This window comes from Pseudorasbora parva, chromosome 22, assembly GCF_024679245.1.
Source record: "Pseudorasbora parva isolate DD20220531a chromosome 22, ASM2467924v1, whole genome shotgun sequence".
NCBI lineage: Eukaryota > Metazoa > Chordata > Actinopteri > Cypriniformes > Gobionidae > Pseudorasbora > Pseudorasbora parva.
In genome coordinates, this window is record NC_090193.1 from 26,313,692 (window position 1) to 26,340,547 (window position 26,856).

At 38.5% G+C, this 26,856-nt stretch overlaps 2 protein-coding genes across 3 annotated transcripts; one reads left to right on the forward strand and one right to left on the reverse strand.

Moving 5' to 3' along the window:
- si:dkey-183j2.10 (probable glutamate receptor) lies at positions 1–9,387 on the forward strand. 2 transcript variants are annotated; one of them, XM_067431350.1, is made up of 10 exons: positions 1–111; positions 498–573; positions 2,176–2,207; positions 2,311–2,490; positions 2,621–2,847; positions 3,043–3,140; positions 4,986–5,203; positions 5,311–5,530; positions 8,319–8,563; positions 8,731–9,387. In XM_067431350.1, the coding sequence occupies exons 1-10, from the start codon at positions 109–111 to the stop codon at positions 8,827–8,829; spliced, it is 1,398 nt and encodes a 465-aa protein (XP_067287451.1). In that variant the 5' UTR covers positions 1–108; the 3' UTR covers positions 8,830–9,387. The 2 variants fall into 2 exon arrangements, with proteins under 2 accessions (XP_067287451.1, XP_067287452.1); XM_067431351.1 differs by having other exon boundaries at positions 2,621–2,790.
- Positions 9,388–9,500: 113 nt separating this feature from the next.
- plch2b (phospholipase C, eta 2b) lies at positions 9,501–21,468 on the reverse strand. The gene is made up of 21 exons (XM_067431349.1): positions 21,049–21,468; positions 20,052–20,198; positions 18,644–18,886; positions 18,387–18,517; positions 15,993–16,163; positions 15,792–15,885; positions 15,511–15,714; positions 15,062–15,182; positions 14,434–14,605; positions 14,218–14,325; positions 14,046–14,126; positions 13,835–13,938; positions 12,913–13,001; positions 12,643–12,828; positions 12,339–12,446; positions 12,104–12,228; positions 11,941–12,025; positions 11,383–11,529; positions 11,202–11,281; positions 9,898–11,119; positions 9,501–9,726 (listed from the first exon to the last, which is right to left on the reverse strand). Exons 1-21 carry the CDS (start codon positions 21,281–21,283, stop codon positions 9,710–9,712), a joined length of 3,870 nt encoding a protein of 1,289 aa, XP_067287450.1. The 5' UTR covers positions 21,284–21,468; the 3' UTR covers positions 9,501–9,709.
- Between the last annotated feature and the right edge of the window lie 5,388 nt (positions 21,469–26,856).

Genomic DNA, 26,856 nt, shown 5'->3' on the forward strand with positions numbered 1-26,856 from the left:
AAGGCTTTAGTGGGAACCCTCTAATTCATTATTGTAAACCACACCACTGTCTTGATCAGTGTCAGTGTCAGTGCAGTCCCAGCACAGTGGAATTTCACTGCAGACATCATGGTGAGTATGAGATTAGGAGGGCGCTGTTTGATTTATAGAGCTCTTTATAGAGTCTTTTTTTTTATTTGAAGTATGCTGGAAACTCTGAAAATGCATTGGTTGGTGGTAAACATAGTGTTTTTGCTCATTTATTATATGGACTGTTATTGTCAATAACCTCAACAAATTATTAAGCAACAAGAACTAATATAATATGTGGTTAAACAAATATATGTCTTCTTATGGAATAATACATGTTCTTTAAAATGCATGTGTTGATTTGTAGGCTATGCTATACGTTGTCAGCATATGTTTTTTTTTATTTTTTTTAAATGTTGCATATATTTAAATATAGAAGTATTTGTGTTTATGTTTTAAATAAATCAGATTGTCTGTTTGGCTTGCAGGTCAGAATCAGCAACATGTTGGGAATTGTCTCTTTATGCATAGTAGTGTGGCTGGGGTCAGAGATTTGCATAGCAGGTACCAAAGTTTAATTGTTATTATGGATATGTAATATAAAAGTTAAATATAGCCGTTACTTCGTTTTTTGACTCATGGGAAATTGTTATGATGTAATGACATCACACAGCACAACTATTTCATCTTAGAATCACGGAACACAGTCGAGGCGTTAGTTACTTTTACGGCATCTCGTGTAATTTCAGAAACAGCAGCTATGTTGAAATCCGTGCCAACTCGCCGCGTGAAGTTCTTGAATTTCACAGGCCTGTCATATGATAAATGGCTGAACAGTCAGCTGGGCGCATCATCAAAGATAGTGACCACATCCTGCTTGGCACACTTCAAACCCCATTCTGACAGAGAGGAAGTCAGCCAGCTGAAACCTTCTCAAAAACGGTTATAAATCAATTCAAAGCCTTGAACAAGCAGAACACTGTTTAAGACATGCCAAGCTATGACAGCACGTCGAGGACCCTCTGTGTCTGTCATAAATTCAATAAGAGGAGCTGATGAGTGTCAACATCACTCTATGGTGTTGATGGAGCCCTGAGGGCTTCGCTTAACTTTAGCTTCAGATACTCTTTGACTGCCCTGACCAGGCCTTCGCGATCGAGTGACAAAAACAGTAGCTCCAATTAGTCACAGTTCAGTCCTGCAATGAGACTTCTGAGAAAGGAGAAAAAATCACAGCCAAACTTTGCGGGTTCCGGAAACCCGGAAGCTGCCTAAGAGGGCATCAAACGCAGCCGTGCCATTCACTCATCATTATCTCCCTGAGATTCGCAGACTGAGCGAGGATGTGGCTTTTTTTGCTAAAGATGGCTGCCGAACAAAAGCTTCTCTGATGACTCTGGCTAATTTAAGATGGAGCTATTTGTGACACAAATGCAGCAGGAAATCAAGACTCCCAGCCAGAGAACTGATTTGGCAGATCAATAGAGGAGCCACAGAAATCTTGGCCATGTTTCTCTATGTCAACTCGAGGTCACTTTTGAACAAACACACTCTTGAACAGATCTAAGCTTTTCAAATGTGTTGACTCAGTAGGACGCTGTTTTGTTTATGAACTTCAATCCCTTCAAATTCCATTTAGCTTTTTGTTTTAGCTGACATGCTTATTTATGTTATGGACAGAAGCCTGTGATGAGATTTTAGTTTATTTATCTAGCTACCGTTCAAAATGTTGAGGGTCAGTAAGATTTGTTTTCAAAGAAATTAATACTTTTATTCAGCAAGAAAGCTTTCTATTCATCACATACCATGGTTTCTTTAAGAATATTAAGCAGCACAACTGGTTTCAATATTGATAATAATAAGATTTTTGGAGCACCGAATCAGCATATCAGAATGATTTTTGAAGGATCATGTGGCACTAAAGACTGGAGTAATGAAGTTGAAAATACAGCTTTGCCATCAATAAATTACATTAAAAAATATATTTAAGAAAAGCAGTCATTTTAATTGCAATAATATTTCACAGTTTTACTGTTTGCCTTGGAGAGCACAAGAATCTTCTTTCAAAACCAAAAATCATACAAAACTTTAAATGGCAGTATATACATTTATTTGCTTTCATAATAAATTATTTATATTATTAATATTGTAATTTTTTCATTTCAGCAAGGCAAGAGCTGATAGTTACCACCATAAAGGTACAAATTTATATAAAATGTGATGTTATTCAATATTTTAATATTATTTGCATTAACAAAAATTATATTCACAATATTATATTATCAACTTTTTCATTTTCAGCAAGACCCATACACAATGAGCAAGGGCTCACAGTTAGAAGGCTACTGTATGGATCTGCTCACCGAGTTGGCTAAGAAACTGGGATTCAAATATAAAGTTCACCTGGTGAAGGATGGATCGTATGGCCGGCAGGACGAAAGTGGAAACTGGAACGGAATGATTGGGGAGGTTGTTAGAGGGGTATGTTATGCAGTTTGCAGAAAAATACACAATAGTACATATTGTGGTGCTGCATATAAATCTAAAATCAGCATGGTTGACATTAATCCTCCCCAAGTAGTATCAAACCTTTCACGTATTTTGTTCTCAGGAAGCTGATATGGCCGTGGCTCCCCTCACACTCACTGCTGCCCGTGAGAAGGCTGTGGGAATGACAAAACCTTACATGCAGACCGGAATCAGTATCCTCCTCCGCAAAGATATCGTTTCTGAGGAGGCTGGCTTTTTTGACTTCCTCTCCCCCTTCTCTGGGGAGACCTGGTTCGGCATCCTGATTGCATACTTTGTGACTGCAGTCTGCATCTGCATTGTGGGAAGGTCAGAGAAATGTGCAGAACACCAGAGACGCACAGAAAAAGAGCACTTGCTCATTTCCTAAACATTTAACCAAACATTTAATACAACAATCGGTTAAACTGCTTCTGTCTTTTTCAGAAAAAGGATACTTTCTGAATTGGATTTTATAGGAACTGAAGCTGATTTCTGCATTTGTCTCTTTCTATCAATATCAAGGTTGAGTCCGTGTGAATGGAGTCAGCCTGAGACAGAGCCAAATCACTTCACACTTCTCCACAGCTTATGGTACGCTGCAGGAGCCCTAAGCCTGCAAGGTAATCATCAAAATTAACGTAAAACCAGATTTTAGGGTCCGTGCACTGAAAAGACTGTAGTCCTGATCCCTTTAATGTAGAATACAGAAGACCTTATTTTATAAAATTTTCAATATCCTTCATATCCTGCAATGGTCATTTTAAACTGGTTCGTCTCCCCCCTCCCCCCCCCCCCCCCCCAATGTGTGGAATTTTCACCAAAATTAGTTCAGATTACATTCAGACCAAACCTCACATAACTGAATGAATTTTTTGTGTTGTTCCGCAGCACCTTGTGGAAGATTCTTTCGACCATAACGACCTATTTATATTTTAATTGGTCAATTGTAATATTCAAGTCATGTCCATCAGTGTTATTTTACTATTACTTAATATACACTCTTATAATCTTCAATAATATATTTTTTTTATTGTTTTAACTGTACTATTATAATTATTTTACTCTGCTGTGGCTCATAAACGGTTTTAAGACTCATAAACGGTTTTGACGCAATCCCGGGTTCTCCCTTTTCCCATCCTTTTCCCTATCCCAAGGCATTTAATTTCAATAAAAATAAGGAACATGTTCTAAAAGTGGAAATGCCTAACAAAATGTTTATTAATAATAAAAGTATTTATTGGGTAGGTTTAGGGGTAGGTGTGGGAGGGCTTTTATTGTCCAATTCAGGCTGCATCCATTTAATAATTTCAATAAATATAATCATTTACACTGTTACTATTGCATTCTGTTAATGTACAACAATACTGAGGTGCAAAATCTGCCAAAATAAAGTATAAATAGCATCTAATTATTATTCTGTCAGGACCACTATCGTCAAAGATGATTGACTATTAGCATATAGCTTGGAATGGAGGTATGTATCTTGGGTAACTCCCTGCGCATTCATGCAGCTTAGCATGGAGAAGAGCAGTGATAACCTCCCTTAGGGTAAACAGAGCAGAGCCAACATCATGTATTGAAGATATTATTAATGGCGATATTTAAATGTACAAAATCATTCGGAAATTTAGTCTGATTCAAGGGGAATCACAATATTCAATATATACACAATAAGAGAGAAACGCGATAGCTGCTGATAGTACTAGTATATATATATATATATATATATATATATATATATATATATATATATATATATATATATATATATACATATATATATATATATATATGCTGTGATAGACGTCGTATTCCTATAGATAAAGCTCTGCTACTTTTACATGGTGTAAATAAATATATCACTATTGTGTACAGTATAGTATTTAAATAGAATATATCACTATTTTGACTAAGTTTAAACTAGTTGCTAAGTGTACTAGTTGCTATTCTATTCTATTTATTTTTATTTCAGCTTTAAGTTTTTTCAGGCCTTTATTTTTTCATTTTTCATTTATGTTTAATTATTATTATTATTATTTAAGAATTTTTTAGTTCAGTTTTAGTTTTCTTCATTTTCAGTTGGTGCTTCAACTTAAACTTGTTTCAGTTGAACTTTTATTTCCACAGTGCACAGGAAGTGCAGCTCTGTCTTAGAGATGCTTTGGTGTATAAACAAACTTGTAAAATGTCATCACCACCGTGCCATGCAAAGATTTACGCCTGCACCTCCTACTTGTCAAAAGAAATAAGCAATAACAGATTCCCATCCTTTGAAGGAAATGTCTTTAAAAACAGGAATATGCATCTAACATGCAATAACAGGAATACTCAGCATTACAAGGTGTATTCACTGGTGTGCTTGGCATTTATTACTGCTTGCAGCTATTTTTCCATCCAAATTACTTTTCAGTCTTTGATAATGGAAGGATAACGTCTTTTCCTCTCATTTGTTTTGCTTTCTACAGGTGCAGGCCCTCACCCTAAAGCTGTGTCAGGAAGGGTTATCAGTTGTACCTGGTGGTTGTTTGCCGTTGTGCTCTTGGCCTGTTATTTTTCCAGTCTTAGTTCCTCTCAGGGGTCTGACTCTGCTCCGCTCATGATTAAAGGCTTTGAGGACTTGGCTAATCAGGAGGTAATAGAATATGGAACGCTTGCCGGCTCCTCCACCCTCGCCTTCTTCAAGGTCTGATCATATGAATCATATCTGCACATTTCTCTGATTAGTAACATTCATTCCTGCCAGATGTTACAGACGGATTTCTTTACATGTTAACGTGCTTTTTTGCGCAGAACTCGAATAACCCATCTTACCGCCGCATCTATGAGCACATGGAGCGGAGGAAGAGTTTTGTGTCCTCCATGGATGAGGGTGTCCAGAGAGCAAAGGAAGGAAATTATGCTTTTATTGGAGAATCTGTGTCCCTGGACTTGGCCGTGGCACGGCATTGTGAACTGGTCCGTGCACATGAGGTCATCGGGATGAGAGGTTACAGCATTGTAACTCCTCTTGGTGAGACAAACATGTTTGTGCTTGTGCAGTTATTTTTATGTAGTTTAAAGACCATATTATATTATTTTAAAGGTTCCTGATGATTTTGTTTTGTAGGTCTCATTATAAAGGTTAACATGTATCCAAGGTCAAAAAAAACAATTTCTCCTTCCTGAGAGACTACTCTGCTGTGGTTGGCAGTGTTGCCACAGTTACTTTGAAAAAGTAATCTGATTACTGATTACTGATTACTCCTTTAAAAAGTAACTTAGTTACTTTACAGATTACTTGATTTTAAAAGTAACTAAGTTAGATTACAAGTTACTTTATTAGTTACATTCAGCAGTTGCCGACAACACCGCTGCCGCCTCAAAATAGAAATGACAACCGTTTTTGGCAACACACTTTATTGTATTTATGCCCGAGACTGACGGTCCCGACTTTTTTACGCCCCCTTTTTTTAGGCTTCTCCTTCGTTTTATATTTATTTTAATAATTAAAATGAACAATGAGATGTGCTGGTGGAAACAACATGAGACCATGATAGCTTGCGCCACTGTCAAGATATGGCTCGCGCAGGGTTAAAGAGTCCGTTTCTTCAGAGCAGCTGCTAGAGTTATGGCCTTTTTACAACTGGTTCCTTCATTCGTTTTCTCTGACCAGGTATCTATCTGATTGCGAAATGACCAGGAGTAGGCCTAAATGCCTTCCGAGAGTCTTTCCAGACGTATTTAATTCCGATCACACAAACAAACCAATTCAGAAGGTGCATGAAAGCATTTCAAACTAAACCGGACAAATGTAAATATATCTGGTTGTTTAAATCACATGTGTAAATTTTACTCCTGGCAAATAATTAAAAAATAAATGTGTGAGAGCGTGTTATGTTGTAGTCAGATAGATATGACGGTGCTACTGCAACATCGCTGCAGATGAGTAAAGCAAGCCAACGCATATGGCCGTAAATGAAACTTTAAAATAAGTCACACAAAACACAATCATCTTCAATATAAAATAATGAGACTAATGATCTTACCAGTGCTTAGGTCGCTCTCTCTCTCATATTGCGATCATTGAATTTAAAATGAGCTGCTGAATAAAATGCTGGAATCTTTTGCTTTGATGTGAACTCCGTTAAATGAGCATATACCGCGGGAATTGAAGATCGGATTTATATTAATTTTGCTGAAGTGTAAGGTAGGCTATAAGACAACCTGCCTGTACTTTTTTTTTTGTTTGTTTAGATTGTGTAGCCCGTTTCGGGTTTTTTGAGCACCGTTGCGAGCATGTTGTGAGCAGTAGGCTAATCTATCAGCTGCCTCAGCTCGTCAGAAATGCCTTTGTGGTGGTATAATAACTAGCCTACTTTGTTTTTAATGTCAAAGTAGTTATATTTCGTTTCGTTTATTTTTTAAGTTCATTTAGAAAAATGTTTGGAGCAATTTTTGTTTGTTAAATTAAAGTTTTAATTTTTTTATGTGACGACCCAGTGAGTTAACCGCATGTTTAATAGCCTAGTCTCTCAAACCAACTCTTGAATTGTCTTGCCTATATAAACTTTAATTTAACAAACAAAATTAGGATAATAAAAAACGAAACGAAAAATAACTACTTTGACATTAAAAACAAAACTGAACTATTTAAATGGCTGCAACAATGTAAAAAATAAAATAAATAAATAAAAAACACGGCTCCAGCCCTCGGGCTGAGAACTTTGATAAGCTGTCGGTTTTTACAAAGGAAAATGACTAAAATAGTAACTCACAGTGACTTGGATAAGTAACTTTAATCTGATTACTGGTTTGGAAATAGTAACGCGTTAGATTACTCGTTACTGGAAAAAAGTAGTCAGATTAGAGTAACGCGTTACTATGTAACGCGTTACTGGCATCACTGGTGGTTGGTCAGATGGCTCAGTCTGTTGTGATTGGTCTACCGTGTGTCGGAAATGAAATGTCCATATCCATACTCTAACACCCAATACCATTGCTATATCAGCTCTGGAGGCTTCCTCAGCACTTGTAGGCTATACACAGGGATACGAACAGTAATGATAGCATCGGTTTTACTGTGTCAATTCGAGCCACCGTAAGTCCATGCAAAGCGGATTTAATTTAGAAGCAAAGAAAACGCAGTATTCACGATATGGTGAAAACATGAACCCAAGTCTTCCAGGCCTCAGCTACAACGATACAGTGTTTGAGTGTCAAAGTAGATGTTATTTGAGGCAGACAATGAACGAAGACTATAGTCTGACATTATACAAATCTGTTACAAACCTATGTAGGGGTTTCAGACAGTTTAGAAATGATTTTACTTCCCATTTTTCACTTACAGACGACAACATTATCAAAATAATCTCCATTCACACAGATCCGTGAAAATGATTAAAAACACTGTTATGCCTGTGAGGCCAGTAGTTGAAAAAAAGGACAATAACGGTATAGTTTTCAAAAATACATTTTTGTTTTCAAAAGTTTGGGTTTTCAAACACACAAAATGCCGTTATAAATGCCGTTTTCAGTCTTTAGTTGAAAATTGTGTCGGGAATATCCCCTAAAACTTTGCAGACCTTTTACATTCACAAACGGCTAAATGACAAACTACATGTAAGGTAATATCTATTAAAAACGCTTAATAGAGGCACTTTAAAACATACATTAAAGTTTACAAAAAAAAAATTTTTTTATAATTTTTTTTTTTTTTCTGGTCAGTTATTTGTTTAAATGGAGGCATCATCTTGATGTTTCTTGCTGCAGTTCAATCAGCAGTGAATGGTTTTGATGCCTCAGTCTTTTTCTTGGAACAGGATCTCCTATGCTGAAGAACCTGAGCGTGGCCATCCTGCAGCTGAGCGAGGCTGGGGAGCTGGCGTACCTGCGAACTAAGTGGTGGGCTAGCAGCTGCATCCCGGATAGTGCCAAAGCCTCGTCTCTGAGGGCCCATAGCATGAAGGGCATCTTCCTGGTTCTTGCTATAGGCCTTGGGATTGGAGTGCTGCTCTCCTTGTTTGAACTCACCTCAAAGTCTCGCAGCACTGCAGGGGAGCAGAAGGCAAGTAATGCCAACTTAAACACACATACACAGTAACATCTTGATTTACCACACCAGAAAGCTAATTTACAGTCCTCTTATTTTTCATTGTCGTTAAACTTCAGCACAGATTTCATTTGTACAGTAGCACATTTTGATCATTATAAAACTTGTTCTCATATATACAGAAATCCTGCTGCACAGTTTTGACTCAGGAGCTGAGCCAGCGTTTGAGAATGACCAACACAAAGGAAGACCAAGAAACTTCAGACAAGAACAAGGCATAGAAGTTTCAACAACAGCGATGTAATAGACGAACAGCTGTACATTATCTGGTGTTTAGGTATCATTACTATTTCCCGTGTTAGAAAATATATTTTATACATTTTAACTGATTTAGAATAGATTTTAGAGTTTTTAATATTTTTTTTTTAAAAATCTGTTTGTTCAGTAAAGATGTTTAAGTGAGCGAGGCACCTTCATTTAAGTTGAATCTTGCAGAAAAAATCTCATGTAGCTGTTTGTATTTTAGATCATTTTCATGCATTCCAACTAAAAACAACATAGATTTTTTTAATTATGAGTCTAAAATGTTAAATGCAAAATCTATTTTGCTAATGAATGACAATGATTGGAGACATCCTGAAAAATATTTTATTTAAAAAAAAAAGTTAAATATTTTATAGAAGTATGAAATGACAAGTAACCTATTACAGTTGTTTTCAAACATGGGAAAAATACATCAAGTATGCTTAAAAACAAAAACACCTCTTATTGTCACAAAAGAGGTATTCGTTCTGGCACCATGTATATTAATGAATTAATAAACTTGGACTTACACCAAAGTGTGATTGCATTATTTAAGAAAAAATGAGTAGAAACATGTTTTGTTTTAAACACAGAGTCTTTAAAGTCATATATCTAAATCAAAATGGCAGCTTCCAGATGCAAAAGACAGAATGTAACATTCCAGACTCCTTTTTGAACAATAATTATGATCCTGACATGAGCTGATGATTAAGATCTAAATAAGATAATATTTGTATAAAATACAAATATGTATTTGCTTATGTGTTTACTTTTCTTCCTGTAGCGTCTGTCCATATCCGTCGCAGTAGCTGCAGTGTGGTATTTTGTTTTCTGTTCTGTTTCACATGCATGGTTGTTCTACAATGTTGAGGAATCTAAAAATAATTAAATACAAAAACAAAATTAAAACCCCACCACAAATTAAAACTCTCTACAGAGGTAAAATAAGAAGTGATTTCCCCAGCCCTAGAAATGAAAAGAGCATTAAAACATAATTTATAATTTACGAAAGAACCTTTGGCACTTTTCTGTGCCTTATGACTTACCTCTGAAAAACAGTGGTGAATGGCAGCGAATCTCATGCATTTTCTGCTCAAACAGAGCATTCATTTCCCTCTGCAGTGTGCCCATTGTCTGCTGCTGGTTGTCAGGGAAACGGGATGGCAGAGTACTCAGGTCAAGGCTGTCCAAACTACTTAGGCTGCTTGATTCACTTTCAGCGAGGTTGTAGTTATTAGGAGCAGAGTTTTTTGGTGCAGAGTAACTGCACTGTGGGAGAGGGTATTGGTTGAGGAATTCTTTCTTAACGTGACCGGTTGTGTTTGGCGGAGAGGGCGGACGGCGTCTTGGGACGCTTTGTGATCGGCGTCCTTGAAATGGAGAATCTTTAGAAGTTGGGGTGCCTTGGTCATGCCTGCGTCTGCTCAACGCAGGGGTTGCGGGGATTGACATCGGTTTCCACTGGGGGTTAAGCCTACCATCTAAAAATGTATTTTTGAGCACCAGGTTTCTAGTGTTCAATGTTCCACTAGAAGGATCTAGTACTCCGTCGGGTATTGGATGGAAATTCAAGGCTTCACAGTCTTGAGTAGGTTCTGGCTTCATTTTTAGATGGCTCTCTTGACGTCCACACGTCTCAGGTTCCTGCACTGAATCCTCAACTGATTTAGCACCTGAGATCTGCTTTGACAAGAGTCGCTCATTCAGTGTAGAAGCAGGATCCTTCATCTTAGGTACCGGTACGCCTGTAGACTCGAACTCCCGTTTAGATGTTGGAGGTAATTCGTTTCGTTTTGAAACAGTTAACTCCTTGTTATCCCCAAGGTGTGATTGAACCACAGAAGTCTGAATGTCCACCTCTGAACTGTTTTTTGAATCAAATGCTAAGTTGGTATAGTCCATAGCCACTCCTGCTCCACCAGAGCATGCGATAGAGGACAGGCGGCGCCGTGCCTCATGAGATCCTTCTGGCTCCTGAAAACAGACCTTATGGGCTCTTCTCAAGGGTTCACTTTGAGCTCCTCTGAGCAACGACGCAGATTGCGAGGTACTCCTGCTGCCCTTCGAACTCAAGTCGTCACTGTAACGTCTGTTTAGAAAGTCCTCTTTGGTGTAACAGTCGACTGAACCCTTTACGACTTTTGCTTGCTTCTTCCCAGCTCCACCTTTGCGCAGAAAGTTTGCACCGAATGATGTCCTCGTGCCGTCTTCAGAAGTGTGCATAAGGTTTTTCTGGATTAGCTGCTTTACTGCGTTGCTTGATTTGACCTGGTTACAAGTACATCAGATAAGTATATCAAAATAACTTTAACAACAGATACATTTATTCAAAAGAGTAATTCAAAGTTACCTTTCCTGTGATGTCATTAATGGCAACATGCACAAAGATAGATGCTTCTTGAATACCTTCTAAATAGACATGCCGGTATCCTGTGGGACAAGAAAATAATAGGCTGGTTGACTGAATTACTGAAAAAAATGTAAAACCTATATTGTGCATTGTGTGTGCAATAATAGCGTTGATAATTTACCTGGCATCATGCTTTTAAACGCTATGGTTCTCTGTCCAATGAAGTCTCGTCCAATTGGATCATGGTCCCAAACCATAAAGCGCACTAAGGCAATATGAGGCATGTGTACCGTAAACACTAGTGTTTCCTCCCACATGGGGTTAAAACCTGTTAGCATGGCATTAAAACATGAGAAAAGTATATTTAAAACAAAACTCAGCTGTTAATATGCTAATCTTTAATTACAACAAATGGCTCATCTTGATTCGGAGAGAACAGAAAAATGAAAAATTGCACCTCATTTGAGATATGTGAATATTTATGAGTCATTTGTTTAAAAAACTGACAGATTAACTTGGCACAGTGCTTTAAAAATACAAAGAAGTCTGTCTTGCATTTGTTTACATTAAAAAAAAATATTACAAATGACACAAATTTTAAATAAATGTTGCACACTGAGCCCTGTTTTCCATTAGTGTCAGTCACTAAAAACACATATGAATGAACCGTATGGATGCCATTATATTTTAATTACCAGAACTGCCAAGTTCGGTTTGCACAATCCAGATTCGTACTTACCGTTGTCGTCCACTACTCTTGTCTGCTGTTTATTGCAATCAATAGGCAATCCAATGATCTCCACTTCCACAAAGGGATCTATGATCTGGACAACAAAACAGTCAAGCTCAGATCATGTGTTACACATTTGTACGCATTTTCATTTCAGTACGAGTGAACTCACCTCTCCTCTGTCCCCTAACATGGAGTCTTTTGGCTTCGGTAGCTGCTGGCCACTAATTATCTTGAGCACTAACTGAGATTTCCTGTGTCCTGGCAAAGGGTCTTCCAGCGTAGGATTAAAGGCACCTGAGGACAATCATTACGTGTGGTGAAGATTGCCTTTCAAAGAAAATAATAAATATAATGCATCAAACAAATGTGTCTTTTTTATCTGTACTCTAGAGACACCATCTTACCTTTACACATGCATTTTGGCTTCAGCACATAGCCGCAGTTTCCATTTGCTGCAAATTTTGCCCTGTTCAGCTGAAGCATACGGCCTTCTGTTTGATAGTTGAGAGCGACTGGAAAGATGAAACAACATTTCAAACAAATGCACGGCGCAACTATGAAAAAAGAGAGAGCCATTTGCCAGCAGCGATCCATTGCTTTTCAAATCAAAGTCGTCGCTGTTTCATCATTAATGAAAAACAACAGGCTTTGATGATAATTAGAAAGGAAATAATTCATAATGAATTAAAGAAAAAAGCTTATTCATACCTAAATGACATCCTGCGTTCCAAAAAGGCTGAGGATTAAAGTTGCTCGAATCCACACGGTAGTTGGAGGGGTAGACTCTTAAGAGTTGCCGTTGATTGAAGCGAACTAAATGGGCAGGTTTGAGCTGTAGAATCTGGTTAGTTATGCTCTCGTTTAAGGAGGACACTTGCCAGCTGCACATGTATGCTGCAACACAAAGGCAGTTTATTTAGACATACACATCAGGAACACATTTACAGTTTGTGCTTATAGAGGTTCCAACTGTCTTACCTTGAGTTTCTATATCATGAACACGCACTGACTTTGTGTATTTAACGAGATCAGAGAGGGCGCGAGAAAGTCTCATTGTTTTCCTCCGTCTGCAAAAATATCCATAAAACATGGACTATCGTTAGAGTGGACAGATTTAGATACACTGTAAAAATATGTAACACTGTAACAATAAAACTTTGAAAATTGGTTAACTGTAGGTAACCTCACAATAGTGAAAAAATATATAATTTAATGGTAGAATTAATTGTACTATAATGATTACATAATATATGTGTGATAATTATTATGTATATATAAATAAATGTTTTATATATACACTCTAAAAACTGCTGGGTTAAAAACAACCCAAGTTGGGTTGAAAATGGACAAACCCAGAAATTGGGTTGTTTGAATGGGTCCATTCACTGGGTTCAAACAACCCAATTTCTGGGTTTGTCCATTTTCAACCCAACTTGGGTTGTTTTTAACCCAGCAGTTTTTGGAGTGTATAGTTAATACATGCAAATATATACATGTATGCTCAAATATAGATAATAATTATATACAGTACACACATATATTATGTAAACAAACTTTTATTTTGGGTGCAATTTATCACGATTTACAACTTGGTTTTCATAAGTTTGTGATGCATCACATTTTATTTATATGTAATTTAAATAGTAATGTTTTTTTCTCTTATTTTAATTATAAGTTAAGTACATTGTGGCATTGTTTCTATTGTTTAAATAAAAATATATTGCATTATTAAAAATGAATACATTAACCAAACTGCCATCCTGCAATTTTGGAAAACACAACATATTAGTATAAATTAAACTGCACCTTTTTCCTTTTCCCCTGTTGCTATTGTTTTTTTTGTTTTTTGTTTTTTTAACAGTACACAGAATTCAACAACTGCGTCTCCTGAAATACTCACTTGCCATAGTTGATGACCTGTTTATCATTACTGCTTTGGATTTCCTGCTCAGTATCAGAGTCACTCAGGACGGGCTTCTTTTTTATTTTCACACGTTTTTTCTTCTAAAACACAGATTGTGGAACATCATAACACTAGATCATATAATGCTACTTTTGTGATATTTTCCCATATTTTACAGAAAATATGATGTAACAAGTGTTTTGCAGACCTTGCGCCTGAAGCTGCCCATGAACGACCTCTGTGAGCGCTTCTTCGATTCATCACCCATCTCCGGTGCTCCTTCTGTGGTCTGTAACCCAGAACACAGCAGTTTATTCAGACACTCCAGACGGGGAATAACCTAATTATTCTGATAAAGACAAAAGGACAAAACATCTCACATCTCCATTCATTTGCTCCTCTTCCTCCTCATCCTCGTCAGCGCTGTCTTCATCAGACACATCTCCTTCCTCTGCATCAGCATCAATGTTCGCTGGCAGTTTCTTTCCCTGGAAAGCACCTCGTGTTCATTTTTTTCCCCATGATTTGGTCACAGAAGTATTTCACTTTCAACTTTACTCAATGTTTTCCAAGACAAGTATAAAATATTACTTTACCTTGACAAGTATTTTCCCTTTCAAAACCTCTGGAGATGGCAGACGCCTGGACTCATTCGCATTTATATTTGACAGGTCCAGCTTGTCCTGTAGCACTTCCATGAGGTGTTGAGCCATTTTCTTCTGCTGAGGCACAGTACAGTGGTTCTCTATAGAAAGGATCACTGGGTATCTGACAGTGGAAGAATTATTTTTATATATGATATGAGATGATGCATGTTTTGTTCATTTTTAAGTAATTAATTACTTAATTATTATTTTATTAAATTCATTTATATAATAAAAAATATAAAAATATATAAATAAATAATATATATAAAAAACACTGCCCGGACAATTTTTTTTATTTTTTTTTATTTTTTTTTTTTTTACAATTTTCACAATTTGAGCCTGATACATCTTGACATTTTCATCCTGGAATATGTCCAGGATATGTCTTCCTGGTTGTTTAAGAAATTAAAAGCTACACACTACATCAATATAGAGTTAGAATAACTGTTGCCTTACATACAACTTGCTATAAAAATCATAACCCCTCCAATGTTGATGATCCAATCATGGACCAATCAAGCATTTGCCTATTTAAATCCAAACAGCAACCTTTGGCCGGACAGTGTAAATCACTTACTGAGTTTTGGCAAATGCATATTTGTTGATTGTCTCAACAACATCTTTAAAGAGGATTTTTGAGGTAAGTGTGTAACCATGATGCACGATAGGTTCCCCATCAGGACCATCCCAGCAGTCAACTAGAGACAGAGAGAGACCGTGTTAGTTGAAGGATATTTCAGGTTCCCTCATAATCTTTAAATAAAATAACTTCCCCTCCCTCTTACGGCAACTGTTTACTGGCACGACAACCTGTCACTCACATGAGATCCCATAAAACATTTCAACGACAAAATCACGTCCTGCATATATTTTTTTCTTGTTTGAGAATCACTCAGATAAGATAGAGAGAAAAAAATGTTTCATGCTGAGTTTAAAAACCTTAAAATATGTTACTGTGATCAAAACTATCTAAAATACTTTGGTTCTGCAGTATGTTGACAAGGACAGGCTTTTAAGTGTTTCTACCTTCCACACAGCGGCAGCCCGCCTGAAGCACATACGCATACATATCAACCCGAGACTGAGACATCAGCTGATCTCCAGTCAGGTAGGTGTTGTGAGAAGATGCGATGTAGTAGTTTGTCAGTGGCTGTGTCATGTCCTGATTTACTTGATAGTGTTCTGGGTTGAAGATGTCCCCTGCAGGACTACGCATGTAGTTGGTGAAACCTTTGACAGCAAGAAAATGTAGTAAAGGTCCACTGTTATAATAACCATAAAAAGATGAAGCACAGGGAGTCTCTCACCATCAATGCCCAGCAGCGTATGTGTTTGGTTATCAGAACACGGCTCAAACTGGTTAATGATCATCTTGCAGTAGTCTTTAGTCACATTTACCATCTAGAAAAGAAACAAAAAACATACATCAATTACAAATATGACAGTTCATGTCTATCAAAAGAGTAACATATTACTACGTGACGATACGCAAAATTAATCACACCAGCCTTTTGCTCATTTTCCAAGAAGCGGTGGAGGTCGTTCACATCCATGTGCTCTTTGTGGTTACTGTAGGTGATCATTAGTAAGTAAAGATCTCGCCGTGTCGAGATCAACTTGTAAAAGGTACAAAATTCCTCAAACGTCAATGATCCCTGGTTTTCATCAGTGTCTGCCTCCTGTCAAGGCAGAGCAAAGTATAATGTGTATCATTTTTTGGATAATGTTTAAACAAAATAAATATGAACTGTCATTGCTTTTGGTAAGGGGAGATATTTATATATTTATTAATTCAAATCTATAACAGATATACATTTCAATTAGAAAAAAAGGTAGAAGCATTTTAGACAACAGAAAGAAAAATATTGGAAGTTTTTATACCTCAAAATCAACTGCAATCTTTTTCCTCAGTTTTTAAGTTAGTAATTCCCTGGTCAACTCGTTTTTTTTTTTTTGTACTTTCAGTGAAAGTAGTGTAATGGTGTTGGTTGCAGTAGAAATATACATGTCGGCATTGAGGATTAGAGGCACTAGAGTTAAGACTTCAACCAGATTCAGACAACACCATCTGTTCAAAGTGAACCATATGTTACATACTCACTAAGCATATTCATTGGTATTTTTGCTAATAGCACTGTGGAAGTGATTTGAACCAATATAACCTGGCACAGGATATCAATAAATGATAATATTTGAGTAAAACTATAAAGAAATAGCACCTAGCAGAATGAGACTTGGTTGTTTGCTTACTCAATGGCAGCTCTGTGTACTGTGCAACTGAATTGCTATGTATACAATACCGTTAAAAAGTTAACAATTTGGAGAAGAGATATATATATACAGTGGGTATGGGAAGTATTCAGACCCCCTTAAATGTTTCACTCTTTGTTATATGGCAGCCATTCCTCCAAAAAGGTATTTTTTCTCATTAATGTACACACAGCACCCCATATTGATAGAAAAACAGAATTGTTGACATTTTGCAGATTTATTTAAAAAGAAATATCATTTAAAAAGAAATAAAAACTGAAATATCACATTGTCGCAAGTATTCAGACCCTTTGCTGTGACACTCATATATTTAACTCAGGTGCTGTCCATTTCTTCTGATCATCCTTGAGATGGTTCTACACTTACATTTGAGTCCAGCTGTGGAATTGATGAGGAAAGCCACACCTGTAAGACCTTACAGCTCACATTGCATGTCAGAGCAAATGAGATTTATGAGGTCAAAGGAGCTGCCTGAAAATCTCAGAGACAGAATTCTGGCAAGGCACAGATCTGGCCACGGTTACAAAAAGATTTCTGCTGCACTTAAGGTTCCTAAGAGTGGCCTCCATAATCCTTAAAGGGAAGACGTTTGGGACAACCAGAACCCTTCCTAGAGCTGGTCGTCCGGCCAAACAGAGCTATCGGGGGAGAAGAGCCTTGGTGAGAGAGGTAAAGAACAACCCAAAGATCACTGTGGATGAGCTCCAGAGATGCAGTCGGTGATGGGTAGAAAGTCAACCATCACTGCAGCCCTTCACCAGTCAGGGCTTTATGGCAGTGAGGTAGAGTGGCCTGACGGAAGCCTCTTCTCAGTGCAAGACACATGAAAAAAAAAAACACCTGAAGGACTCCAAGATGGTGAGAAATAAGATGTGTGGAGGCAACCAGGCACTGCTCATCACCAGTCTAATACAGTCCCAACAGTTAAGCATGGTGGTGGCAGCATCATGCTGTGGGGGTGTTTTTCAGCTGCAGGGACAGGACGACTGGTTGCAACCAAAGGAAAGATGAATGCGGCCAAGTACAGGGATATCATGGACAAAAACCTTCTCCAGAGTGCTCAAGACCTCAGACTGGGCTGAAGGTTCACCTTCCAACAAGACAATGACTCTAAGCACACAGCTAAAATAACAAAGGAATTACTTCACAACAACTCCGTGACTGTTCTCGAATGGCCCAGCCAGAGCCCTGACCCAATTGAGCATCTCTGAGAGGCCTCAAAATGGCTGTTCACCAACATTTACCATCCAATCTGACAGAATTGGAGAGGATCTGCAAGGAGGAATGGCAGAGGATCCCCAAATCCAGGTGAAAAACTTGTTGCATCTTTCCCAAAAAAGACTCATGGCTGTATTAGATCAAAAGTGTGCTTCTACTAAACACTGAGCAAAGGGTCTGAATACTTAAGACCATGTGATATTTCAGTTTTTCTTTTTTAATAAATCTACAAAAATGTCAACAATTCTGTTTTTCTGTCAATATGGTGTGTACAGTACATTAATGAGAAAAAATAACTTAAATGATTTTAGCAAATGGCTGCAATATAACAAAGAGTGAAATATATATACGGGGTCTGAATACTTTCTGTACCCACTGTATATTTTAGATAAGATACATATATGTATATGTACCTGGAACATTTCTCTGACTTTCTGCTTTGGGAGGTTTACATTTAGCTTGTGGAGAAGCTGTAGAACCTCTCCAATGCTCAGATTCCCATCTCCATTTTTGTCTGCTTCTGAAAAGGTCTGTTTCAACCATTTACAACAAGATGTAAGGAAATATCCATTCTCACAATTCACACAAACTGAAACAGATCACATGGGGTCACTATGAATGGACTCAGCCCATCACTCCGACAGATAGACGACACAATTAAAAGGATATTGATCTCTTGTCCGTTGCCTTTTTGCCAGGCTGTCCTCGTCACTGATGCCTGCCAGGAGGTATTTAAGGCCAGTGATCCAGGTCCGTGCCTCTTCGCCATTCGTAGAAACCAAGTCAAGAGATTCCACATGGTCTCCGTGGTAAATACTGAAGCAGCAGTTTGGATCAAAGTTATTACTGGCAAATCGCCTGAAGACCTCAGTTCTCATCCCCTCACAGACCTCATGGATAGAGTCTATGGTGACTGAATAAACCAAGAACAAGAAAAATAGTGCAGTGCCTGAGTGTTTGATCATTTCTTCAGTGATTCATACATGGTAACATTTTTATATTACATGTACTCACTATAGTAACAGACATTAAATATTACGCTTTTCTTTTATGGTGTCTTTGTTTAAAAACTTTAATTGTACATTTAAGTACTGAGTAATATTAAGTAACTACAGATTTTGGTTTGGTTTATCCAGGTGTACTCATTAAAACCCTAATTAAATAGGATGTACATGTGTGTTTAGCTTGATGCTGTATGCTAATGTACTCATGTATTATGCCGATGTACTCCTACGTGTTGATGGAACTACCTTGCAGTCCTAGCTAACATACATATGAATTGTAAGACTTAAAGATGTTCGGCATACTACCCAATGACTATTGATATACCGTGCATACCTTTTCTACACTGTAAAAAAATATTGTTGGTTTAACTTAAAAAAGTAAGTAACCTGGTTGCCTTAAAATTTTGAGTTTATTGAATAATTTTTTTTTGAGTTGATGCAATGATAGAAATTAGTTTAAAAATAGAAACTCAAAATATTATTGTATCTGAACCATATAAAAGATGTGATAAATCATGAAAATAGCAGAATTTGGCATGTTTCACTGTCATCACGAATGAAACACAATTGCCTAATATGTTTACAAAATCTTTTAATATTTAAATAAAGGTTGTCGATTCTTAACATTTTTAAATTTCAATTAACTAAAAATTTTAAGGCAACCAGGTAACTTACTTTTTAAATAATTTTTTACAGTGTATATGCACATGATCAGGATAAAAAGAGCTTACTTACTGTTATACTGAGCACAATGCTATGTACTCAACCTTTCATTTCCAGTATAAACAATGGACCAGATTCCAGACGTTATTTTTAACATCTGTTTCTTGACTCCTGGCTGAATCCGAAATGTTTTCTATATTTATTTATGCAATATTGAGTAAGCAGTAGGCTAGGCTAGTATTTTTAGTATTTCAAGAGTTGACTCTTTCAATATTTCCTCTTTCAAACATACTAGGCTATAGGCTATATAAACTGCACACTGCACTTGTCAAGCAATTTAATGGTGGTGTTTATAACAAGCACATGCTGTCATATCCCAGCAGCAAAAGAACAGTTTTCTGTCTGACTCACTTTTTGCTTTCTCGTGTTTTCTGGAGGGCCTCCAGCGGATGCAGGACTTGTGTTCATCTAGATAGAAAAGGCGCACCAGAGCCTTGGATTTTCCTCTCAGTTTAATCATTTGAGACCCGGCCTGCATGTTGCACATACATCTCTCCACTGCAAAAGAATTTGTATGATTAATATTTGGCTGCACATGTGTTATCGACATGTAAACAGGCTACTGTTTTGATTTGCTCCAGTTCCTTTAGTGATTATACTTTATTATTGAATGCACCTTTAGGAAAATCCTTTTAATGGTGGAGTTTAATTGTTGAAGCAGTTGCATCAAGTTCCTTCTCAATCAGATTACACAGCTGCGTCACACACACACGCACAGGTCCGTAAGGCTGTTTAATGTGTGCTGGCATGCATGATGGAAACAATAGCCTACTACTATCATGACGAACTTGGAGACAGCATCTTATAAACATGCAATAATTTGGTTGTATTGTTATGGGAATGATATCTTTTTATTTTAAGATGGCATACTACTACAAAAATATACCGGTCCCTACTGGTACCAGTTGAATCTTATAAAATATTATTATGATGAGTTTTTAATATCTAATTTCTGTGTATATGCCAGAATGACATTCTAATGGATCAGGGGTCACCAAAGGTAACTTGTAATTGTCAACTCAGGTTATGCTTTCAAATTTTGCTGTGGAGGAGCAGGAGTGGATCAAGGACAGACGGGTCATGTGACGCAGCTAGTCAGTCTAATCTCTGGGGATTGTTTGTGTCCATATGCTGTGATGTGCATTTCTCATGATGGCCAATAATTTAGGACACGGTCTTATTGTTTGTGCACTCAAAGTACTTAATTAAAATGTACAAACGATTCTTAAACATAAAACTGAATGATGTATAAAAAAAAATAACATTTAAGAATTGCTGGAAAGATACTGAATTACATCCAGAATATTTCATATTTCTAATAAATGCATTTAAGTGTCTTAATTCTTACCTATCTGGCCCATTCTCCATTTTGGCGATGCAACGATACTTCCCCCTATCCAGAAGAACTCCTCAGCCAGACGTGATATCGCAGCTTTCTGCCATAGTTTAGGTGAAGTCATTATTGAAGGAGAGGGGGATCGAAAAGGTGAAGGCGGCCTCCTCCCAGGACTCTGAGGCCTTCGGGTTAGAGATGGTGAAAACAGGGCTGGAGATGATGGTGCCATTCCTGGAGATGTGTTCATTACTGCTGGACTCTTGTGTAGTCATAACCTAGACCTCTGGTCATGTTTCTCGCCCACCGTATCACTTCTGTAACTCATAAGGTCAGCTCTCTTCCACCAGCGGCATCCAGCGACACAGGTGTTACTGAAATGATGAGCCAACAGTTCTCAAGGGTAGAAATGTGCATGTGGACAGATGACTTAATTCCAGTTGACACCTCTTCTTGACTGATCCTCTTAGCAATTCACCCTCCCTCTTGTCCATTGATAATGTGTTTTCTTCAGAAATTTCAGTGTGAGGGCAATTAGACTGCCATGGTGGACAGGCGTGCTGTGGAGGCTAGTTTACGAAGAACTGGGATGGGAAGAAGAGCCACACGTGTCAGCGGTCAGTAAATCTCTAATCCAGGATGAGGTCAAGGCATTACTCGTACTAGGGGATTTTCATGCCTTGCTTGTCAACTTGAGGAAAAGGGTAGGGGATGATATATCAGTATCTGGAATAATATGAATTCAAATGGAAACATTAAGTTAATCTTGGTTCCATTACTGTCTATCAAACTCATATCGTTTATAAGCATTTCTTATAAAATAGGAATGAAAAAATATGTTGAATCATGTTAAATAAAAAAGTAACCATTGTTACCTGTTCTTATAAAAAATAATTAAAGATGTGTTAGATGCAGGAAAAATGGGCAAGCATAAGGATTTGAGCGAGTTTGACTAGGGCCAAATTCTGATGGCTAGACGACTGGATCAGAGCATCTCCAAAACTGCAGCTCTTGTGGGGTGTTCCCAGTCTGCAGGGGTCAGTGTCTATCAAAAGTGGTCCTTGGAAGGAACAGTGGTCAATTGGCGACTGGTTCATGGGCAGCCAAGGCTCATTGATTCACATGGGGAGTGAAGACTGGCCCGTGTAGTCAGATCAAACAGTTTGATCAGTTTGTTGTGAACTGGGCTGTATAGCCGCAGACCAGTCAGGGTGCTCATGCTGACCCCTGTCCATCACCAAAAGAGCCAACAGTATGCATGTGAGCATCAGAACTGAACCACAGATCACTGGAAGAAAGTGTGTGTGTGTGTGTGTGTGTTTAAAATAAAATTGATAGAAATACTGTCACAAATCAAGCCTCTGTGGCTCTCTCTGATCGCCTCCAGAGGGCACTCCCACTCAAGTACTAATCCTCACTCCGGACTTCATTACCCATAATCCCTTGCCCTGATCATCATCCATCATTGTTTACACCTGTGTGTCAGTAATCTCATCACCTCAGCCTATAAACCATGTTCACTCTGCCATTCACTGTGAAGTCTTGTTTATTGTAATACAGCAAGTCTGAGCGGTCTCCCAAGTTTCTTGTCTCTTGTTTTTGGATAACCTGCCTGCCTGTTTACTCTCTTGCCTATGCTCCCTGCATTGTGGTGTTTGTTTGTTTGGACTGCCTGCTTGTGTTTTGACCTTGCCTGTACTCTGGACTATAATTCAGGATTATCATCTTAATAAAAGGTCCTCGAAGCTCACTGAGTTTTTGGACTATGCACTGTTACTAAGTGACCCTCCTACGCTGTTGGGGAGGTAGAAGATGAGGTTTCCCCTAAATGCTTTTTGGGAGGGAGCACTGTGCATCAAGCTCTGTGGCCACACCACAGTGTTTACCGGGTCCAGTGTTAATGATAGCTAGCCTTGTATTTCCTGCGCCATCTAGTCCTGTGGTTGCCCCACCTGAACCTGCTCACAAGATGGTTACCACGCCAAGGTCATTCCGAAGTCTCCAGAGGTCATGGAAACTATACCAATGACTCACCAGCGCAGGAGGAGGAGTCCCACCACTCACCCGAGTCTGGTGGTCCCAAGCACAGAGGCCTTTCCTGAGGTCGCTGTCGTCCTTAATGAGCCGCCCAGGCACCTTGCTCTGGCCACGCCACCCAGACACCTCGCCCTGCCGTGGTCAGCTACCGACCAGCGTCCAGAGAGGATTCTGCTCCTGATCACAAGTCCAGAAAAGACTCTAGGTGTGTTTGACATCGGCTGCGGCTGGATGCATGCGATCAGCGAGAGTAGCCGAGTGCAGGCGGGGAGGAGCTGCAAACGGAGACATGAAGTCGGAAACTTTCTGCCTCCCGCAGTGACGCTTGCGCTGCGTTTGCAAACTTTATCACAGCTAAAGTTAGATAAATGCAATATTTCTCAAATACACAGATGTTTCAAATGACATTTTCATTCAATACTTTTATTTACTGCTTAATAAAGTGTCTATTTGGACAAGATTAAAGTTCAACATATAAACCTACACTATCAATGAAGTGTTGTCAATGGTTTTTATCAGTTTTAGTTTGATAAACATGACAATATAACATTGCGACTACATGAAAAGAGGTTTTACTGTTATGAATAAATGATTTGTGAGCCCTAACATAACATTATGTTTTAGAATAAACACGAAACACACGTGATCACTGTCATTCGGTGAGTCTGGCCAATCGTGGATCAGCTTTGTTGTCATCAGAGCTCGCGTGGCCTCCTACAGTCCCCCTTGAGACTCTGCAACGGCTGCATCAGCGGGCTGGTCTCGACTCGCTCTCGCGGTACTTTGTTGACATACGTCACAGTCACATGCCGTCGGCGCTGTCTCAAGTCGGACAAAATTTCTAACTGGCATGCACTGCTTCAAGTCTGCCACCGATCGGTCTGTGCATCGCTGGGTGAAGTCGAACAAGCCTTCTGTGGTCCCCCGAGCTTCTGGCACTTCCATGGTCACCTGAACGGCCTGCACCTCAATGGCTTCCAGAACTCCTAGGTCTGCCCATGCTCCACGGTCCTGGTCCTCCCACTCTCCGAAGGTCCTCCCACACTCCACTGCCCAGGTTGGCCCACATGCCCAGGCCCATCTATGCCAAGCCAGGGCCCATGTCCTGTCTTGACAATTATAGGATTGTCTGGAAGCCACTCTTTAGGAGCAAGGTTATTATAGTTTTGCTTTTTTAAATTATTTTTTATTTTATTATCGTTTTCAATTTTGCTACAAATTTCAGTTTAGTTTTAGTTAGTTTTACAAATGGTTTTGCTAGTTTTAGTTTAGTTTTTATTTTGCAAATACATTTCTATTTAGTTTTTATTTATTTAGTTTCAGTTTTAGTTTTAGTAATTATAGTTTAGCAGAGTTACCATAATGAAGTGTAGAGACCAAATCAAGGTTTTTAATTTCAGCAAAGTTTAATTAACAGATTAGAGTTTAATCTTACTAAACATCCTTAAGTGAAATAACTTGATAAACGAGCATTATTGTTTAAACCCAGGACGGTCTTACAAAACATGCAGTAAAGTTGGGTCTTCACCTTTGAGCAAAAAAGCTTGAGTCAAACTATGACCTATACAGGATCTATCTTAAAGAACAAAATAAATGCAACGTAAAATATAAAAGTAAAAATTATAAATTCCAGACAAACTCACTCATAACAGATGAAATATTGTTAAACAATTAAAAGCTTATTTTAATTTCTTCAGTAGTACAATGTAGGCTAGCAGTGTCTACACACTGTTTTGCTCTGTGTGTGTGTGTGTGTGTGTGTGTGTGTGTGTGTGTGTGTGTGTGTGTGTGTGTGTGTGTGTGTGTGTGTGTGTGTGTGTGTGTGTGTGTGTGTGTGTGTGTGTACATGTTTTTCTAGCCTGGTGAGGACTGCACACAGACTCATGGGGACTCGTGTCACCGTGGGGACCTAAATTGAAGTCCCCATGGGTACAAAAGCTTATAAATCATACATAATGAGTTCTTTTGAAAATGTAAAAATGTAGAAAGTTTCCTGTGATGGGTAGGTTTAGGGGCAGGGGCAGTGTAGGGGGATAGAATATATGGTTTGTATGGTATAAAAACCATTACGTCTATATGGCAAGTCCCCACAAAGATAGCGCACCAGACGTGTGTGTGCGTGTGTGTGTGTGTTTGTTGTGCTATAATTGTAAAGGGGACCAATGTCCTCACTTATCTAGTAAAATATTATGATAACTGACTAGTAAGGACATTTGACTGGTCCTCACTAGATAAAAAGGCTTATAAATCGGCCAAAACATGTTTTTATTTAAATCTATTGTTTTGCACGTTCTTGGGATGGGTAGGTTTAGGGATAGGGATTGGGTTAGGGGATATAAAATATCATTAACCTGATTTAAAATCAATGGAAGTCCATGCAATGTCCTCACTTATATAGTGAAACAAACCTGTGTGTGTGTGTGTCCTGGCATTCCCTACTTTGTGGGGAAATGTCTCCACACAGATAATAATATTATTAGTAGTAAATGATTATGATAACACCTTTGAGCCTGTCAATATTATGCAAACATGAAATCTCAAACGCACAGTAGGCTAGTAACGTTATTTGCTAATATAGTTGCTGACTTTTGCGCCTGCGTCTCTCGTCACGTAAGAAACAGCATTCTAAAACAGTGAGCTTAAAGGAAGTTCAACGTGCATCTCATTACCTTGTGTTATTATTTCCCCTTTCACTGCCACGGACGCATTGATTCTTTGTGAACTCCCGTTTAGGACTGGCGATGTGTTGCCTGTCTGCACGCGTCCATCACAGGACAGCGGTTAATCTCCTCAGCTCACTTCACGCGCAGTTGCGCAATAGACACTCCCTCAACCGCCACAGTCAGATTTTCCACCAGCTTATTAACAACGAAAACGAATATTTATTTTTGCTAATTATTATTTTATTTCAGTTAGTTTTTTAGTAAGAGTAGTTAGTTTCGTTTAGTTTTAGTTTTTTATTTATTCAGATTTTTAAATTTTATTTCAGTTTACGAAAATGTTTTTTGACCAATAGTTTTAGTCTTAGTTTCAGTTTTCGTTTACGAAAATAACCTTGTTTAGGAGGGGGGCTCTGTCACAAATCAAGCCTCTGTGCCTCCCTCTGATTGCCACTAGAGGACACTCCCACCCAAGTAGGCTACTAATCCTCACTTCAGACTTCATTACCCATAATCCCTTGCCCTGATCATCAGCCATCATTGTTTACACATGTGTCAGTAATCTCATCACCTTGGCCTATGTAAACCATGTTTACAGTGCCGTTCACAGGAAGAGTGCTGTGTGGTTTTCAGGGAGGAGTTGAGGCAAGTTTTAGGTGGTCACTTAGGAGGGGCTTCCAGGTGTCTGGACTACTACAGCCAAAGGGATCAGGGAGACAGGTAGGAAGGTGCTAGGTGTGTCATCTGGAAGGAGGAAAGAAGACAAGGAGACTTGGTGGTGGAATGAGGAAGTCCAGGAGAGTATCCAGAGGAAGAAGTTAGCTAGGAAGAATTGGGACAGTGAGAGGACGGAGGAAAGTAGACAGGAATATAGGGTGATGCAGCGTAAGGTTAAGATAGAGGTGGCAAAGGCCAAAAAAAAAAGCTTATGAGAACATGTATGTAAGGTTAGATAGTAAGGAAGGTGAGAGGGATGTGTATCGGTTGGCGAGACAGAGGGACAGAGATGGAAAGGGTGTGCAGCAGGTTAGAGTGATTAAAGATAGAGATGGAAATGTTTTGACAGGAGGGTGAGGGAAAGATGGAAGGAGTACTTTGGAGAACTGATGAATTAGAAAAATGACAG

Excerpts from the sequence above, each read along its gene's own strand:
- si:dkey-183j2.10 (XM_067431350.1), top strand. Across the intron at positions 2,848-3,042 it reads TGCATCTGCATTGTGGGAAG|GTTGAGTCCGTGTGAATGGA; the intron begins GTCAGAGAAATG and ends ATCAATATCAAG. Across the intron at positions 5,531-8,318 it reads CAGCATTGTAACTCCTCTTG|GATCTCCTATGCTGAAGAAC; the intron begins GTGAGACAAACA and ends TTCTTGGAACAG.
- plch2b (XM_067431349.1), bottom strand. The coding sequence starts at position 21,283 with ATGAACACATCTCCAGGAATGGCACCATCATCTCCAGCCCTGTTTTCA. Across the intron at positions 15,886-15,992 it reads TCTTGGAAAATGAGCAAAAG|ATGGTAAATGTGACTAAAGA; the intron begins GCTGGTGTGATT and ends TTTCTTTTCTAG. Across the intron at positions 11,120-11,201 it reads TTAATGACATCACAGGAAAG|GTCAAATCAAGCAACGCAGT; the intron begins GTAACTTTGAAT and ends ACTTGTAACCAG.